The sequence below is a fragment of the Neofelis nebulosa genome, chromosome 4, assembly GCF_028018385.1.
Source record: "Neofelis nebulosa isolate mNeoNeb1 chromosome 4, mNeoNeb1.pri, whole genome shotgun sequence".
NCBI lineage: Eukaryota > Metazoa > Chordata > Mammalia > Carnivora > Felidae > Neofelis > Neofelis nebulosa.
Window position 1 is genome coordinate 147411423 of NC_080785.1, and position 20448 is coordinate 147431870.

The 20448-nt window shown below is 44.0% G+C and overlaps 1 protein-coding gene across 5 annotated transcripts in view; it reads right to left on the reverse strand.

Annotated features, from left to right (window-relative positions):
- Positions 1-20448, reverse strand: part of CACNA2D3 (calcium voltage-gated channel auxiliary subunit alpha2delta 3) — an 860192-nt gene that overhangs the window by 677207 nt on the left and 162537 nt on the right. For all 5 annotated transcript variants that reach the window (XM_058726526.1, XM_058726525.1, XM_058726524.1 and 2 more), the window contains one exon: positions 4731-4847. In XM_058726526.1, the coding sequence (XP_058582509.1) occupies positions 4731-4847 (117 nt within the window). The remainder of the gene's footprint in view (positions 1-4730; positions 4848-20448) is intronic.

Below are 20448 nucleotides of genomic sequence, written 5' to 3' on the forward strand. Positions count from 1 at the left end.
GCCCAATCTGGCTCTTAAGTTAAAATAACCTACACATCAACCCACCGAGTGAATTAAAAAAAATTATTTAAACCACCGACAGCATTAGAAAGGTGCTAGAAAATATTAGTTAAGAAATGCTACCATAATGATGGCACCATTATGTTAATGGCAATTACCGAAGCTAAGGTTATTTGTAATTTGCTAGGCCGGGGGGGGGGAAAAAAGTTACGTATAATCCATTACCAAGCAGAGGACAGAGGTTATGTAATGGGCAGGCCACTCCGGGTTTCACATTTACTCCAGACATCTGACGGGGAGAAAATAGGACTTTCTGTGATAGGATAATTGCATAGTGGAGAGTAATTCAAATAGGGGACGAGTATGATAAAATCACTCTGATTCAACTAATCACTGGGAAAAGTGATGGGGGAATGATGAAATCAAGCCAGAAGAGACAGAGAAAAGATCAACATTGTTTAACGGCCAAGACATGACAGGCGGGTGGGGCGGGATTGTAAGTGCTCCTTTGTTTCCGAGCCCAGACTGACTCACTGCACCTACTTTCACAGACCAGAGGGGGTATGCCCCTTTCGAAATTGCCAGCACCCATCTCACAAAGATTTTATAGACATCAATGGAAATTTTAACAATCTGTGTCGTTTGTGAGTCAGTTATTTCTTATGTATGTTCCTGAGTCCTCCCGGCCATCCACCATCCGACCATCCATGAGCACTTGGTACTGGATCAGTTACTGTCAGGAAGGCACTAGGACCTCTGACCCAACTCAGGTTGCTGGGGGTGGGGATGGAAGCTTGGAAACAGGATTTCCAGGCATGGTACCCCAGAACGATGGAGCAAATTCTAAAATCCACTTTTCTTGGGCCATTAGAGAAAGGGGTCGCTGCTCAGTGGGTGATGCAGAATGGGACGAGAAGGGCCCTGTTGCACGGTGGTTCATTCTAGGGCCACCTGGCAAATAAGGGCTCCACCTGCAAACCCACAGGCAAATTTGCATTTGAGGTGTCTGCACTTCAAAAGCTTACCAATCCCAGGGACAAACAGCAACCTTTCCTAGTTGAGAAGTGAGGTGTCATTATAATATGAAAAACAGTCACACCCACTGCTCCTTGGCCTCCACATAAGGCAACATCCAGGGACCCTCTCAGTGGCCACCTGCTCTCATCCCAAATGCCACATGGCTCATGACTGTTGTCAGTAGTGCTGCATGGCTCACAGCAGGACCAGGCCCATCTCAATAGCAAAACTACCTCCAAACCAAACCCCAACTTGACATACAAGCCCTCTTTTCTGTTTAAAGATTGGAAGCAGGGACTGCCACGTATCACTGGACCAGCTAACCTAGATTTTATGGTATCAAGTGTGTTTACAAAGGGTCTCCTACATCTATTTTAAAATACACAGTTCAGAGAATACTGGATGCCTTTAGTCTGGGTACATTTCAATTTAAATAAAGCACCCTTTTTTTTCCTTCTCAAAGGAACCACACCAACCATATCAGTTCTTTTTTTTTAAGTCATTAATTTAAAACAAAAGGTTTCAAAATTAAGTTCCCTGCTGTCAATATCCTTGAAGCTTTTTAAAGCTTCACGACTCTCTCAGTTATTAAATACTTACACACTGAAAGGTCCCCTTGCCAGCAATTACAGCAAACATTTACCGAATGCTTCCTGTTTGCCAGTCACTGTGCAAAACACTTTGGTCAGCTACACCCAGAGGCACTGCAATCCTACCTTCTGGTGCAAAAGGAACCCCACTGAGCCCGTCCATGTGACCTGGGCCTGTGACTCCACCCTGCCAAGCCTGTGTGCTCATCCTCTGAGCCAGTGATGTAGGAACGGTGTCTCACTCCCAGGGCTGATGGCAGGTTGAAATTAGATGACCTATATAAAGTGCTTCACATGGGGCCTGGTGCATAGAGACTCAATAAACATGAGCACAGATTAGTAAGTCACCTACTCCTCCTGGCATCTTCACGGAGGTGAGTGAGGAAAAGAGGTCCTTTGGTTCTTTAGTTTTTCTCACCAACCTCTCACTTGCCACGTGGGCCCCTGCCTCTGAGCGATGAGTCCAGGTTCTGGAGCTGGCTGGACCTCTGCATCACCCTGCTATGTTGCACAAGCCCCCCAAGGATCAGGTTCCCATCCCGGGCTTCCTTGTCTGTCAATCACAGAGGTAGAAGCTAAAGAGATGTAAGTCCTCTTCTGCTCTAAAATTCTGTGATTCACAAAGAAACCCAAATTGAAACAAAAATAGCACTTCCTGGGGCCTGGGTGGCTCAGTCGGTTAAGTGTCCGACTTCAGCTCAGGTCATGATCTCAGAGTTCATGAGTTCAATCCCCACATCGGCCATCGGGCTGACAGCTCAGAGCCTGGAGCCTACTTCAGATTCTGTGTCTCCTATCTCTCTCTGCCCCTCCCCCACTCATGCTCGCTCGCTCTCTCTCTCTCAAAAATAAATAAACATTAAAAAAATTCTCTAAAAATAGCATTTCCTTCTCTCAAACTGACAACCGTTGTTATTTAAAACAAAATAAAACATCGTCATTTTTCTGTGAGGATTCAGGCAAATGAGCATTCACGTGCCACTCCTGCTGGAGGAACCGTGAACTGGCACAACCTTATCTGAACACGAATGTCGCCGCAAGCAGAAACCTTTGAAGATGGGGTTAGCATCTCTACACTGTCTTCTGTGTTCAGGTATTCATCTGAAGGAAATCAAAGTAAAGGACTGATGCTGAGGGCACGGATGTGATGAAGAACGTGGACTTGGGTCCGTAGGCCCATCCCCCCACCCCCCTATGTGACCCTGGAGAAGTGACTTAACCTCTGCCTCTCTGTCTTCTATTCTGTACAAGTGGGATAGTAATAATACCTTCCTCTGGGGGCTGCTCTAAGGACAAGCGAGTACCTGTAAAATCCTAAGAGGAACACCAAACATATAGTAGGTGCCGAGGCGTCTGATCTGTTATTAATATACAAGAAGGTTCACTGCAGCATTATGTATACCAAAACTTGCAAACAACTTAAATATCCAGATTTGGAGGAATAGTCAAATCATGTAGACACGTCGTTAAACTCAAATGTGATGCAGCCATTTAAGAAAATCACGTAAGGTACTGATGCCAGGAAAAGCACACAGAGCACTGGTGCAAACAAGCGCAGAGAAGTCGGACACCAAAGCAAACAGGCAGTACACCTGCCAATGTGAAAAAGAAAAACACACGAGTACATGCACAGAAATGCAAATTTAAAAGACTAGAAGGAAGGAAACCCAAGAACACAAGCCTGACTTTCAGGTGATTTTTGTTCTCTGTTTGATACTTTTCAATATATTCTTCAAGTGCCACCAAAGGGGTGTTTGTTTTATAAGCAGAAAACAGTAATTACTGTGGGCTTTTGTTTTGTTTTGCATTTGTATTTCAGGTTCTGAGTGTGAGATGTGGATGGCTACCATGTCTGTAAAGAACAGCACTTGCTTCGAGGTAGAGACATAAGCACACGCAGGGATCACCACGAAGCTCCCAGGGCTGGCTGTCAGGGCAATACTTCTGTAGCAACTAAAAGTAATGTTTTTTCTTCTAAGATAGTTCAGGCTTCCTCCCTAAAAGTCTCTACTTATGTCATTAACGACCATAGTGGCGGTATAAAGCGGCCATTCAATGAGCATGGCTTGTGTGCCAGGGTCTGTGCTCAGTCGCTCAAAATCATGACTTCGTATAAGCCTCGTTCAGCCTGTGTGTTTTTGCCATCTACAGATGAGAACATTGAGGCTCCCAAGGGCAGTTTTACTAAAGGTAAAAGCTCAGTAAGTGATCAAGGCAGGCGCAGAAGCCAGGTCAAACTCATGTTCTTCCCTACTTGGCTACAACCCTCCTCCCCACAATCCAAGTAGCACAAAAATGTTTTAAGAGACAAGCACTGGAGTGGCACTGTCAGGTCTAAAGCAGGAATAATGTGTGGAAATTTTGTTGGGCCAATGAATTGCGGGAGAAGTGAAAGTAGGAAGAGGCCTTTTAGAGCAAAGTGATTCTGGAGATAATTAACAAAACCAAAAGGTAAGCAAACTATAGGTTAGAGATAAAGAACTCTTCAGACTGCCATTCCTTCCCATACCCCCTTGCCAACGGAGCACAGATGCGGGATGTGTTCTAAAGCAAGAAGGTAAGATTCACTGCTGAGCTGGCAACAAGGAATAAAGTTGGAAGCCACCTTGGAAATCCAAAATGATACTTTTCCATTCATCCTGATGACAGTATGAAACCTCAGGGAGCTCTAACTGGTGGAGAGAAACATTATAATTATAGTAATATTCTAGTAGAGGTAAGGGAAGCCTCCAGGTTCATCTAGATTCCATTACTCCATTGAGATTTTCAACTCCACATTTCGGCAAGCGTGGCTTAAATTTTTTATAGTTGCTTAGTTGAACTACAATGTGCCTTTGAATGATTTTTGGTAATTAGTGAATGTATCGCACAGTCATAAGCCATCCTCTGAGACTGTACAATCAGTGGCACTTACACTGAAGACATAAAATTCTAAGATGAAAACTGTCACCTGAACCCTATCGTGCCCCTACTAACTGCTTTTGCTGGTTAACTAAAGAAAGTAAAACGTTTACATAATAGCTGAGTCAACTTTGATCTTTGAGAGCTGGAGTCATCAATGCCAGCCCCTGAAGGTGCCTCCGTGTCTTTGGGCAATACAGAGAAGATACCAGAGGCACTTACCCGCACTGCTTCAGACTTTTTGTGAAACATCTCTTCCATGTTCTTTGCCAGCTTTTTCACCAGTTGGAGGCCATCGATTTCTTCTATGGCTACGTCTTTCTCATACTCTTTGTATTTCTGTAAGGAGAGAAGGCAACAAGAAAGGCATAAAACAGCACACCTGTGATTCTGGAGCATACCTACTTACAAGGCATAAATAGGACCATCTCTCTTGGGTTTGGGGAGATTGGACTATATTTCGAAATTATTAAATCAACTAAGGAGAAATGTGAAAATTGGCTCTGGCTGTCTTAGAAACTTAACTAGCACCCAGGAAAGAAATGAAACAAAACCCTAAAGCAATCAAACTCTTTATCATCCGTCCTCTTCAGTTCTTGAAATCAACACTCTACACTTCGGACTTGACCGCACTCAGTCGTCCTGGAGGACTGCCCAGATTTGCTAGCTATCACACAGCCAACGCCACTAGAAACTGACTGTTCCAAATGTGTCATAAAATAAAAATGAAGAAATTCAACTCGTGTGTGTTTGTGTGTGTGTGTGTGTGTGTGTGTGTGTGTGTGTGCTTTTTCCTTTGAACATCACAAACTTAATTTTTTCATGGCCAAAGACCAGGGATTTAGGGAAAGAGAGTTTCAAGGCTATGACTGTAATGTATAACTCCTGCAGGAGTCGGCAAAATATAATCCTTGGGCCAAATCTAATCCATCACCTATTTTTATAAATAAAGCTTTATTGGGACAAAACCACACCCATATGTTTATGTATTCAATCAAGTTTAATACTAACAACAGAGACCAGATGACCCACAAAGACTAAAATATTTACTCTTTTTTATAGAAAAAGTATGCCAACTCCTAAACTGGAATGGGAACTGAAGAAGGTCACATGACAGAGCATCTTATAAACATTTTATAATGAGAGAATCCTTGCCATGGATTTTAGCATTTCAATTCCCTCTACTTAATGTTCATCATGGACTTCTTATGTTATCCCCAGTGAGCTCACAGAAAGGAGAATGTATCATAAGTACAAAAACCATAAAAACAATACTTTATATAAGATTTCATAATGTGTTCATCTGTTCATAAAAGACTGATTTAACCCATAATTTACTCAAACTCTCAAAGACAATTTTTCACTTAAAGCCTATCACATACTCTAGTGATTTATCTGTTGAAAGCAGCAGTTCTCAAAGTGATCCATGATCCCTGAGGATTCTCTGAGACCCTTTCAGGGGTCCCTCAAATTTTCCTTTTCCCCAACAGCATATCTATGTGAAGCCAGATTTTCTTCATAGATTTAAAAAAATCACAACAGACTGAACACAGAAACTGATATGAGGATCTACCTGTTTTCTCGTAAACCATTAAAAAGATCTGCAAAAATGAAAAAAAAAAAAAAAAAAGAAGAAGTGCCACTCCTCTTTCTTTTTTTTGGGAAAACACAATTGTTTTTCATAAAATATGTTACTTATGTTAATATGTAATGAGTTTTTATGCTTGAATTCATTAATTTTTAAATGTCTCAGTTTTAATTTCTAATATGCCAAATATCCATAGATACAACCCACATTAGCAGAAGCTCTTAGGGGTCCTTAGTATTTTGTAAGAATGTAAAGGGGTCCTGGGACCAGAAAGTTTGGTTTAACTAAAGATTTAATTTCATTCCCACTGGAAAGAAATATTGTTTATTAATAAATACCTCCCAAATGGGGTTTGAAATAACTTCAATGGCAGCAGGAATTTCTCACATTTACACAGCTTACAAAAGACTGGGAAACTAAAAATACTGGGGGCCTTACATTCACTTGTATTTGTTAGGAGAACCTGAACCACTTACTAGCCCCTCATGCCAAACTCCTACTTAGAAAAAACGAGGGGCTCCACATCTTATCTCAGCTTTAAAGACCTTGAGAGTCATTTCTGAAGAGCAAGATAGACTGACATTTTTAACAGAAGGATAATTTTTGAAATAAAACTTTAGATTTTCTCCCCATTTCCTCTCTTTTACTTTAAAAAATGTACACTGAGAGGAGGCTGTTGTTCCTTGCCCAGAGAAAGGGAGTGTGTGTGTGTGTGTGTGTGTGTGTGTGTGTGTGTGTCACACAAAGTACTTCCCTTCCTAGCTTAGATTTCCAAGTCGATTGAGGCAATAATACTGGGTGCCGTGAAAAGACAAGAGCAGAGTTTGAGGACAGAGGGAATGACCCTATGGGAACGAACAGAAGAGAGAATTCTTCTGATCCCTCAGACTAAAATGAAGTCCCTGGAGTCTGAGGGCATCTGGCTCATGTCCCCAGAGCCCAGCACTGAACACTGACAGAGCAGAGGTGAGGAGGGCAGGAAGGGACCCCCAGACTGGGCATTGGGAACTCTAACCTAAATGTCAGGCCTAAGGGCCTGGTATTTCTGAGAATTAAGGTGAGCCTAAGGAAATATACAAAATGCTATTTAGACCGCCTGAGTCTGGACCAAGACAGACATCTGCTACGTTATCCGTAAGATGCTCAGTGCTGCTCCGCACTGTCCTATAATGTACCATGGGTTGTAAGTAACACATTTCTCCTTGCTGCCTGAAAACATCCATAGGCATCTTACATGTTTGTCTTGAGAGTCTCTCTTGCAGCTCACCTGGAAAACAACTCCTCCTTCTAGCTTTCCCTTCCTCTTCGACAAGTCTGTATTGGTTATCCAAGATGAGGGGGCTGTACCCTTCCTTTGAGCTCCAGAGCACTCTGTCCTCATCTCTCCTGGCACTATATAGCTCATGTGGCCTGCGGGGCAAGGACAGGCCCTTGTGATCACCCACAGCAGACACTCACAGGACTTCTCCGAAGGAAGCTTAATGCGAAACAATTTCAAAGTTACAGTACAAGGAAGATACAGGCAAGGGTACGGCTGCATTGTGCTCTGGTCCCATAAATGTGACCTCTCCACCCCTTGAGAGTCTAACTGGATTGGCGTGAGACGTGGGGCTCCAGCCAGCAGCCCAACTCCAGCTCAAGCTAACAGCGTCCTCTGGTGTATGAATAAAACTTCAATGACAATCACTGGAAACATTCCCTAAGTTCAAATGTAAGCCAATGCTTTTGGAGCCAAAAGTCCTGGGGGTTCTCCGCTGCCTGCCAGATGTGTTCCAAAAGCCAACAGCTGAGGCCAGCCTATACCCAAGGCTGATTCACTACCAAAAGTGCAAAGTTCAAGAAGCGAGTAAAATGAAACAAAATTGTCAATCTATTATTTACAGAGTCAGTGAAATAAATCTCTGTCTCCTGTAATTCTGTAACCGAAGGTGATCTAGAGGCTAAAGAAAAATAACACAGATTTCACAATGAGCCTTTACCTGAATCTTTTTTTACATAGGGCTCCATTATTCTGGCCATATCTGTTCCTTGCATGTGTTTTCCCCCAAGAGTCCTCTAGAAGGGAATGGATTTAACTCCACCAGCCCCCAGGTTTTCATGAGATCCTCCTACATCCTCTCTCCCTCTGAGTCTGCTCTGTGAAAAGGAGCCAGTCGCATTACGGAGGGCTGTCAGTCTCCCAGGGCCACTTGTGCCTGGTGACCTAGCTAAACAATCTCAACACAAAACTCTCTGCCGAGCTCAGGACGCCAGATCTGGGACAAACGCAACCACTCACTGGTTCCATTCCTCTGCCAGCCCAAGTCCTCTCCCTTCAGGACATGTGACGATGGGTCCTCCCTGCCAATGAGCCAAGCCTGTACTACTTTCTTTCTTTTTTTTTTTTTTTGTAAGTATAATATTGGTATAATTAAGGTTTTTTTTTTAATATATGAAATTTATTGTCAAATTGGTTTTCATACAACACCCAGTGCTCATCCCAAAAGGTGCCCTCCTCAATACCCATCACCCACCCCCCATCAACCTTCAGTTTGTTCTCAGTTTTTAACAGTCTCTTATGCTTTGGCTCTCTCCCACTCTAACCTCTTTTTTTTTTTTTTTTTTTCTACGTTTTCCCCACCCTGGGGAAGTTCTCCCATAAGCAAAAAAAAAAAAAAAAAAAAAAAAATCCTACTTTTCAAGATGTGTTAATGCCTGTTGGAATTGGGTCAAACAACGTAATGCCTTACTTTTACCAGGAAACGTTACACTTTGCTGGAATCAAAGGGTTCTGAAGAACAGAGAGAGTAACACAGTGACAGCCATTAACCAGTTGTAATAAGCACTTAGTAGCTTGGGATGGTTATATGTATCAGAACCTTTAAGAATGTGCCTAGTGTAGGGCGCCTGGGTGGCTCAGTCAGTTGAGCGTCCGACTTCGGCTCAGGTCATGATCTCGCGGTCTGTGAGTTCGAGACCTGTGTCAGGCTCTGTGCTGACAGCTCAGAGCCTGGAGCCTGCTTCGAATTCTGTGTCTGTCTCTCTGCCCCTCCCCTGCTCATGCTCTGTCTCTCTGTCCAAAATAAATTAATATTAAAAACAATTTAAAAAAAAGAATGTGCCTACTGTATAAAACCAAGCAATTTGACCTCCAGCAACTAGAAAGAAGAAGCTACAACAGTACAAGAGAATTCCACAGAGCCATCCCAAATTGTGTAAAGCAACGTAGGAACCGTGCATCCAGTATATTACAATATGTTCCAGACGATAATCAGTACCTTTTTGTTTTAAATTACTAATCTCCTGTATACACCCATACACAGGAACACCCTGCTACAAGGATACAGACATATGCCATGTATTCACAACTGGCTATATGATTACCCAGGATATTTTTTCTTCCTTTTCTTGCTTACCTGTATTTTCTAATTTTTACAATGAACATACTATTTTGGAAATTAGAAAATATAAAAGTTGTAGTTATGTGCGAACAGCATATGGACACCTAATAAACAGATTTCTTTAGGAAAATGTGGTCCCAATTAGAATCTGTGTAATTAAGCGGCGTGTCTTCATTAGCAGAGCCTAAGGAAGTCAGTAAAATGAGTCCTCTGTGTACCACAGGCTCAGCACGGTGCCGGAAGCTTTTCACATATTAATTTGTCTAATACTCACAGCCACCCTGAGAGGTAGGTATTATCCCCAAATTGCAGATGGAGAACTGAGGCACGGAGAGGTTTAGTCAGGAGTTGGAAGCCAAATGGTCAGAGTGAATTTTAAACCTATTGAGGTCTGACTTCTAATCGCTTGGTCTTTTGAATTTGGGGATAGGGGTAAAGGACAGGCAGTCTAAATATTTGCAAACTTATTTCAGAGGGCCCATTTGACTGTTGTGCTAACCCCCTGTCTCAGTGCTATTGTAGCCAAAGGTGGCTTGGACTCACCAAGAGAGTCAAATACCAAACCCCGACGACCTACCCTGTCCAATGACGGCTGCAGCTGTTCCCAGGCTCCCCCAGGGGAGCAAAAGCCATGCAGCCAGGGTACCCTGGACACCACAGCAGGGGACTCTGTCCCTCCCAGGGCCCCTCAGGGGGTGAGCTTGGAGCCAGGCCTCAAAGGAGCAGACACAGCTCTTGACAATGAAAATATCTGGAGAGAGAGAAGCACGCCCACTCTGAAATGAGCCCTGGAGCCTTAATTATGAATTACTCCTTGGCTGTGTTTGGGTTACAAAACGTCTTTTGTTCTCCAAGGTACCAAGAAAGACCTGGAGGCAAATCACCCCCAAACTCCTTTTCCTCCAGGGTCTGCCTCCCCACACAGCTGTGTAGGCAGTGGCACTTTATTTCCTAGAGCTTCAAGGACTGCACCAGCAATTATATCTGTTTCATATGAAAGCAGCAGCCCTTCAGCTGGGAAAAGGAGTCAGGGAAGGGTCAGCAGTTCCCTGTAAACACACAAAGGAAGGCAGAGGAAAAGACAGGACACAGAAGAGATACCATGCCACCTCATTAAAAACTCAGGCCAGGCTGGATTTGAATCTTGTCTCCAGCACATTTCATTTGTTCTGCAAACTTCTCTTTTGTGTCTCTGGTGTGTCAGGCAGGGTACTAGACACCAAGCACAATGATGAGTAGAGCCAAGTTGCAGAAAGCTGGCAGCCTATTGGTCAGGAGTGTTCTGCTGAGTACACAGGTTAATAAGACACATCATGGTAAGTACCCGGATGGGGAAGTCAAGGCAGTGACTCCCTTCTTACTGGGACTTTAATGGATAGCAAGGCTGGGAAGGTCGGAGACAAAACAGGCGATGAGCATGCCAGGAAGAGGGAGTAGCAGGGATGGAGGTCCAGGGACAAGAGGCTGCCTGGAGCTCAAGGAACCACCCACCCCCTGCCCCCTATTTCCACTTCACCGGTGCATGGGTGGACAAAGAAAGGGCTCTGCTGAGAGACGAGGCCAAAGAAGTAAGCACGGCCGGGCCATTAAGGGAGTGTGCTAGGATTAAGAGTTTGGACCTTATTCTCATTTGGGGAGGTGGAAGGTACATGAAGGTAGGTAGGGTATGGAGACAGGCTAGAGCCCACCCTGGAAGGACTCAAGCAAGGGTGGGAGGGACTCAGCAATTGGATGTTTGCTTTTGAAAAACTTTAGTGTGCAAAAAGGGGAGGAAGGAGGTAAAACTGAATGCAGAAAGGGAGTTGAGGGGCTTGAGTGGTTGGGATATGGGAGACGGAGCTGCAAAGAGGCCACAAGAATCTGAGGGATGGAGAGACGTGATCCCTGGAAGGTATCAAGAGGGCTGACGGCCGGATGCAGCAGCAGCCTGGGCTGGCTGGCCACGTCACTTCCAGGAAATCGCCGAACCTCCTGGGCTTCGAGTCTCCTCCGAGTCTCCTCAGAGAGCCCGGGATCCTCATGCCCTTCTTCCAGGGCCGCTGGATGGGGGCTACTGGGAGGAAGTCTGTGAAAGCCCCTGGAGCAGTGACTGCACATAATACCCACTCCAAATCCTAATGCTCCCCTGGTTTTCCCTCTTGGCATTTCTGCTACAGAAGACAGTAGCGTGTGTTGTATTTTCACACGAGCGCTTTCTGGAACTGAAGTTCTTAACGTAAGAAACAAATGTCAACAGGTTGGTTGATGGTATCACGACTCTTTGCTGGGCCACCTCCAGCCTCTGGGTCTCCTCCTGGCTTGAGGGGGTAGCCAGAGATGCCTGAACAACACAACCTGTAGCTTTAGCCAAGACCAGGGTGGAGGCAGAACACAGCCCTCCCCCAAGAACACCTCTCTGCATTAATGTCACAGAAGGAAAGCAAGCCTGAGACTTTTTATTCCCTCTGTCACAAGAGAACATCTGAAGCTTCCATTCCTTCTGTTAGCAGAATCAGCATTTGGCAAGAAATCTTGTGATGAGCCAAGAACATTCATCATTTGAGAAGGGAGACACAGAAATGCATTATTTCTGCAGCATCTATTTTGCCAGATCATTTCACACAAACACCAGGAAGAGAAAAGCACTGCTTCACTGTCAGAGCACTTAATGTTGTTCATACATTTAGGTCATTTTTTTCCTACGTGACAACTGCATATCTAGAAGTGAGTCACCTGGAACAGCCCCCAAAGAGGGGGCTCCGGTTAGGAGACTTCTGGCCAGTCACGTTAATTGGGATAAGAGCCAAACATGAAGAGGGGCTCTGAGTACCTCTGTAACACCAGCAACAAAATGGCTAACGCAGAAGACGGATGTAAGGGATTGCCCTGGGCCAAAGAGCTGGTGCATCCGAACATGGTCTCTTGGCCAAATTTTCTCACCAGACACTTGAGATTCCATCTCTAGTTCAGCATAATTCAACCACTTGATGAAGACTGGCAGAATGTCCAGGGGAGGGGATGGCAAGAGAATCTGGGGAGCTTACTCAAGCTCATGACTTGAGAGAAATTCTGAGAAACTGGCCTGCTTCTCCAACCCTCCCCTCAGCCTCCAGCACTTCCCTTGAAATCCCCTGACCCAGATCCCCCGGTAAACCCTGTTACTTGGAAAGCACCCTGGAGAGAGGCTAAGCCCAGAACCCTTCAAGGTGACTTGTTAACATAAGAGCAGAAGATACTCTATGTTCCTACTGTAAGGTTCAATTCTCGATCTTATTCTCATTCCTTCCAGCTCTGAAACAGCCACAGTACAGGAGCTAAACTCATTAAACCAATCATTTAAATAAGGATCACACCAACACAAAAAAAGAACCTCAACTGAACTCACTGCTATTTTCATTCATTCAACAAATATTTGGAAATAGCCTACCATGTGCCAGGCGGGTGGAGAGAGTGGGGGACTATTGACAAATGCATGTGTTCCCTTGGGGTATAAGGAAGCCAACTTTTGGTTCATTTTCCTAAAAATACAGAATAAACAAGTTGGAACTGAGCTGCATGGGTCATTTCAATCTAAACTAGAGCCCCAATAGCCCACCTAGTCATTCTGTGCAGGTCTCCATCCGAGGTCACACTGTCTGCACTGCAGCTACATCATGTCTGCTGTATGTGGGAGGGTGTTGTGTGTCTCCTACTGAGCCCATAACAGTCTATAAAGCACAAACATATATTTCTCCTTGAGGAGGGAGGGTGAGTACCAGGAAGTATGCACAAACCACAAGTCCTACAAACAATGAAAGCTTGGCCAGGAATAGGAAGGACATCACAGTCATCAGGGAGGAGAGAGATCCCAGGGAAGGATATAAAACAATGCATTCGCCCAGGGTCACAGGCAAGGGATGACTGTCCAGCATGTATAATTCCTTGCCTCTTGAGAAAAGAAGTCTATGAAGTATGCTATTAATGTACTGAGACAGTCATGAGCTGTCACAAGATGGCTGATAAACAGAGGCAGGACATCTGTGACCCAGGTTGGATGCATAGTGGAAACAATGGTAGGTTGGGGCAGGGGGGAAGGGAAGGAAAAGTCTCTGTAGACTGTATGCAAACTCATCAGATATCCCTCCAACGGGAGAAACTGATTCAGCTCCTGCTGTCTCCTCAGTCTTACTCGCAGCAAAGATGGAGAACCACGATGGGATGGGTAAGAAAAATCTACGTGGATTTTGCTGGACTACTCTTGATTTTGGAACCTGGTAGCAGCATCCTGCTTGGCTTAGAATCGCTGGCTGGGGTTTAAGACACAGGAAGATCAACAACACGAATACCACTTGCTAGACAGTTTGACATGGGGCTAGGATCGGGGATTTTCCAGCCAGGTGCACTAGGCTCTGTGCTAATGTTACCACTCACTGGCTATGTGACAAGCTGCTCAGTCTCCATCAGCTCCATTCCTTCATCGGTAAAGGGGATGATACCAGACCTCATAGTGTGCTTAGGGTGATCAAGTGGGGTCAAGTGTGTAAAGCACCCAGCAGGATGCTGGCCACAGAGGAATGTACTCAAAAAATGGTGATGGTGTTGGCAGAGGTGGGAATAAATTCTGACATTTGCTCTATAACTTCTGCAAACGATCATTCTCTTGCCTCAACAACAACAAGAAACTCTGAACTGACATTCACAGTCTAACCGATGAACTAGCCCTGAAGGCTGATCCGGGCAGTGGCATTCTTCAAACACCTTCCCAAGGCACTGAGGGGTCTTCAACAGTAACTCTTTGGGGAATGGCTCCCTGCTGGCAGGAACTAGATGCTTGAAGTCTATTTGCATAGTGGAAATGACAGTTTCAGATATGTTACTAAAGGTGTTGCAATAAAAACTAATCATCTACAATTTTTGGATTCTCTCCTTATAGGCAGTGTCATTTTCTTATTATGACATAAATGTACTTACTATTCCTCTCAACTCAATTATTGCATACAGAAGTGTCACTTCAAAATACAACACTCCAAAGTAATTATGCTTCCAAGTAAATATATCTCCAAAGCCTTTAAGCTGATGTTAGGAACGCTTCTTCTTAACTATAACAACGAACCCAACTGAATTCATGGAACTCTAGGTCGCAAAAGGATATTTTTCTATTTGAAAGTGAAAAGTGCCGTTTTGTACAAACAACTCTGTTTCACACAGGTATTCCAATCAGTGTCTCCAAGGTCCAAAAAATACCCACGATAAATGCAGTGCTCTTCCAGACCTAGGTAAGTGAGGAAAATGCTTACAGGACACAATTTTTTGCTGTCAAAGCCATCAGAACAAGAGACAACTTGCATAAGAAGAGACCCTGTTTAGGAACTGACAGAAGGAGGGGAAGACAGGGCACTAAATTACCACCCAAAGAACAAAATAGAGAGCAGGCAGGGAGCAGCTGGCCTCCAACGTCTGCAGGGCTGCAGAAAACGGAGACCACCTGTGGGATCGAACGATCACCTGCACGTAGTTCTTGCTCTCTGGGGAGAAAAGCATGGCTATGGACCGCCACTGAAGGCAGCAGAGTTTTCTCAATATGTTATTAAGAACCTCCAGCTGGGAGATGGAGGTTGTGGTCTGGTCTAAATTACTTCTCAAGGTGCCTTCTGGTACTCACCTCAAAGAAGCACTGCCCAAGAACTACCAGGGCCCCCCACCTGAGTCACTGGAGTCCCTGTTCCCAGCTAGCTGTTTGGGGCGCCCTCCATTCAATCACAGAGTTCTGGAGACACTGCTCCTTAGAACAGCGGCTCTGCAGTGGGTGGTCTCTGACAGATTTCTCGTACTTTCAGACTGTCAGCTCCTGAATTAAAAGATGGATATCTCTCCTCTCCCTGTTTTACCGTCTATGCTCCTTTTTTTTTTAACCTTGATAAGTCTCATAAGCTTTTACTGTTCAACACAGTCAACTGGACAAATGCCACTGATAAATTTTAGCTCCGTGGTGATAAAACTGAGTGTGAATGCTGCATTAGATTCCTGTTTTATATGAGGGAAATTAAGTCAGAGGCAAGCTACTAAACCAGCTGTTGCTATGACTGTCCTTGCCCTAGCATGGTGGCATAACATACGGCTTGAAAAATGGGAAACTCACCTGTCTACTGAACAAAATCAAATGGACTCAGTGCTTATTTTTAAAAAATCCAGTTCCTGGGTATTTTCTGGATTATTGCACGGGGATCTGAGGCTCTGAAATGCAAACATTATGCTGCGCCTACATCCTCACAACACTAAATGCCAAAATGATGACTACAGGTCCATGTGTGTTAGAGAGAAAAATCTCATTGTATGCATTCATGACTGTTTTATGTATGCCAACGAATTTAAATACAGCCAAGCCACAAATAATACATTACTTTACAAAGCCGGACTACTTGAGATAGATTATTTTCTCCAGCCTACTCTTTTCAAACACAGTGTTCTAATGTTCCAAGTTAAAAGAATTAATCCTTCCTGCTCCCCAAGGATCAGAGGGAATAGCAACAACAGTGACAATAATAATAATTTATTTTTAATAATAACAACCAGCATTTATTGAGCACTTAACTTTCAGTCAGATTGGTATTGTTCTCTCCCACTTTACAGAGACATTGGCCAAGTTACCAAGGTTATACTACCGGTAAGTGGTTGGATGAATTAGAGGGACAGGAGGTACTATAACAAAAATATCTCAAAATCTCAGGGGCTTAACGCAATAGACATTTATTTCTTGTTCATGTAACCAACCGTTCCTTGTCTTCAGTTTTCCACGTAGTGATTTAAGGACCCAGGACCCTCCCATTGTGCGTCTCAGCTCTCCCCTCAGACCTTGGAGTCTCCTGCATTCAGCCAGCAGATGGGAAGAGAGGGTGTGGAGAAGGACACGCCTGCTTCCTCACTCCGAAGCCTGGAAGCGACATGCATCAGCCCTGCTCACCTTCCACTGGCACTTACTGGCCATACAGCCCACCCCGATGTACCAGAGCCCGGGAAACGAACTGGTGGCTTCGGAGCCATATCCAGGCTTTAAGTCGAACTGTGGAAATGGACGCTTAAATCTTCCAGGATCTGTGAACTCTCTGTGCTGCTGTCACGGAGCCAGGATTCGATGGCCCCAGCATGGCCCCAGAGTCTATACTCTCAACCACCACACTTCAGTTTAAAAGCTTGATAAACTGGAAATAGATGAAACCTCCGATTAAAACTTGGCTGGGAACCATCTACAAGATGGATAATTTGGAGCTGGCACAATCAAGTCACAATCTACAGAAAGGATAATATGACCCAACCACTTGTATGTGTAATTACGGTCAGGCTCAGATGTTAAAGGCCAAGATATTGCAACACAGAAAGGAACACACTATAAACAATTCTTAGACCTTCTGTCCGATTTCCTTAATCCCAGCTCAAATAAAACTGCTATTTGAATAACAGCAGTGACCTTCTCTAGCATATGATATTAGTTGTCCAGGCACCACAAAAGTTAATTGGCTTAACTAAAGTCTCTTTAATTCTATATCCAAGATGTCCTGGAAATCGAAGGCAATCAATGAATGAGTCTGCAAGATCTGTAACAAGCTTAGAGCTAATACTATTTGCAGCTGCTCAAGTGGTTTCTGTACTTAACAGAGCCAGAAGCTGGAATGAGGGTTAGGACGCTGCATCCGAATGAATCTTTAACTCCATCAACTCCAAACTGAACACAGGCTCTGGTTTATGGCACAGCTAGACCCTAGCTCTTCATTGGGGAATTTAGAGAACCGTGGTGGGATCGTGCTTAACAGTCTGAACCAGCCCTCTGTCCTGCTGAAAGGAAGAGCTAAAAACTCAGTCTCCCTCTTCATGGTGGAAAGCTTCCCCTGTAGAAAGGTTGGGGAGATTCTGTTCCCTACTGCTGAGGTCAGACGCTAAGAGAAAACGGTCCAGAGCATCAGCATTCTCCATGGAAACATCTCTTTGCCTCACATTTGCCCACAGATGCTCTACGAGTTTGCAGCAGGTGACACCCCATTTTATCCACCATAAACAGTTTCAAAAATTGAAGGCGTCACAGCAGAACCACCCCTATGCTGAAATGCAAGACATAATCAGAGCCTTTGAGGAGTTTAGCTGTCCCTAACTTCACCACCACTGATTTTTTTTTACATACTTCGCCAAGCCCGGCACATAGCGCTTCTTTCCAATATTTTTATTTTTTTATTTATTATTTTTTTTATTTTTTTAAATTTACATCCAAATTAGCATACAGTGCAACAATGATTTCAGGAGTAGATTCCTTAGTGCCCCTTCCCCATTTAGCCCATCCCCCCTCCCACAACCGCTCCAGCAACCCTCAGTTTGTTCTCCATATTTATGAGTCTCTTATGTTTTGCCCCCTCCCTGTTTTTATATTATTTTTGTTTCCCTTCCCTTATGTTCATCTGTTTTGTCTCTTAAAGTCCTCACATGAGTGAAGTCATATGATTTTTGTCTTTTTCTGACTAATTTCACTCAGCATAATACCCTCCAGTTCCATCCACGTAGTTGCAAACGGCAAGATTTCATTCTTTTTGATTGCTGAGTAATACCCCGTTGTATATATATACCATATCTTCTTTATCCCTTCATCCATCGATGGACATTTGGGCTCCTTCCATACTTTGGCTATTGTTGATAGTGCTGCTATAAACATCTCCCCAATATTTTTAAACTCACAGTGTTAGAATCCGACAGAAACTGAGGAATAATCCATTTCAGAAGCCACTAACTCAAACGTTCCCAGAGGAACGGGTCATATCAGGTGAGGGAAGGAAGGTAGGCTGGGGTCTGTGGCAAAGGGCAGAGTTTCTGTCCCACCCTTAAATGGTGGTTACATTTTGGCTTCTGCTGATCTTTGTGGGGAGAGGGGCACCCTGTGGTTACCCGATCCTGTATTTGTTAAGAGATGCCAGAAATCTATGTTTTTATGTGAAATCTGCCCCTGACTCTGTCTCTTTGAACACTCTGAGACCCAGAGAAAACGTCTCTAACTATCTTCCTCCCCAGACATCTTCACGTGAGGAGACCGAGACAGAATAACAAGGGCCTGCATCTCCTACAGGCAGTGATGTGCTAGAGTGTGCAGACTATTTCCTGGCATCTATCACTAACCCTTGAAGCAGGCACTGATATGATCTCTACTGTAATATGAGTGTGACGCACGGACACGGCAGCAGCCAGCCCAGGCTCATAAGGGACAGATGTCCACCTCCTGTCTTACCAGCATCCCAGCCAGGGGGGACAAGAGCTAGGGGTCCTCCTCCTCACCATTTGGGTCCCCTGGGGCTCAGAACCTGAGGCTGGCTTACCTTAGAGATCCCCATTTATGGCCGAAAGCATTGGATTCCTCAGGGTTGCTAGGCACGGAAATGAGGCCCTGAAACTGAGGAATCTAGACAGGATGAAGGAAGCCCACACGTTTCCTCCCGAAATAGGGTTTTTTCCCGTGGTGGTTTGAAGAGTCCTAGAGAATGTTAACTAATGTTTCCTCTCCTCTCCCTTTCCCTCCCTCCCTCCCTCTCTCTCTCTCTCTGTCTCTCTCTCTCTGTCTCTCTCTCTCACACACACACACACACACACACACACAATCACTATGCTACCAGTATTTTCTCTCCTAAGATGTGTTTAGGAAAATATAAGGAAATCAATCAATACATCCACCTCACCCACCTTATTCTTATTGCCATCATATGATGTGCCTTTAAGATGGAGACTTGTAGTGGTTTGGCAGGGGAGAGGGGGGCGGGGAGTGCTGCGCTAGCATTTGGTGAATCCCACTGACCCCCTTCTCAGAATGATACATTTAGATGAGAAAAAGAAAACACAAAGGGAGGAAGCCAATGATATGGATTTTCAGTTTTCGAAATGTTTACAACATAAATTTGTGATGCAGTAATGCCCGTGTTTCTTCATCGGTGCCTTAAATAACAAGATCTAGTGGTGAGTCTGTAGCTGTCATATCATCAGTATCAAGAATGAGTGCCAACAGCAAGGAGATATCTGCATGGACTATGATATAAAATGAAAATATCTATGATTTCTGTCAATGACTAAGTCACAGGCACCACTGTGGCTTGTTACCTACACTTGTAAGATAAAGCAGTACATTTCAGTTGGAGGTTAGTGAAAATAAAAGACGTCTCCTTTTCCACCTAAGTTCAGAGCCTCCTGCACTCTAAGGCGTGAACACAGGTTAGCACCTGTACATACTACCCAAGAGTAGCAAGAGGTCCCAGGCAAGGTCAGCTGATGTGCAGCTGGTGACAGGGCATCTGCCCCAATTCACATGCAGCATCAGAACGTACAATCCCTGTTGACTGCTAGTCTCTGTCACGTGCATGTACCTCCTGGTCATTAGCATATATTTACAATCCAATTTAAGATTTCTCTATATTAAACATATACATCAAATTGCGGGCATTTCCTGCAATGATTAATTCTAGCAGATGGCTCTGCTGTCTATGTAAGTGAAGATCATGGTTTATGAGTTTCTCTGGGTGCTCTGTCAATAAATGATGATTTCTCAAATGGATCAGGGAAGGGTAAACACTAAACTGGAAACAATATTTATCTCAGGCCATGGTGTTAGAGCAGAATTGATGAGAATGATAATTTTCTTCCCTATATACTACTGGGTTATTAGAATTCTTCACAAAGACCATATATTCATGTATTATTTGTGTGATTAAAAATATATAAAGTGTCAAGTTCAAAGAAATTTAGTAATCACTGACATAAAAGTATAATAAATGCCTCATAACATGCAAAAGGGAATATGACTAACTCAGAAGGCTGCATGCAAGACATGAATTAAACAACCCACTGGAAAAGCTGGCCTTTGTCCACAACTACAAGATGCCTATGTCAAAAACTATTTCACCCAATGTGTACTATCATAGAAATCTGCTCATGAACTAATGCTAAGTGAAGTGAATGATGTTTATAACTAAAGTCATGTAAAAACCCAAAGCAA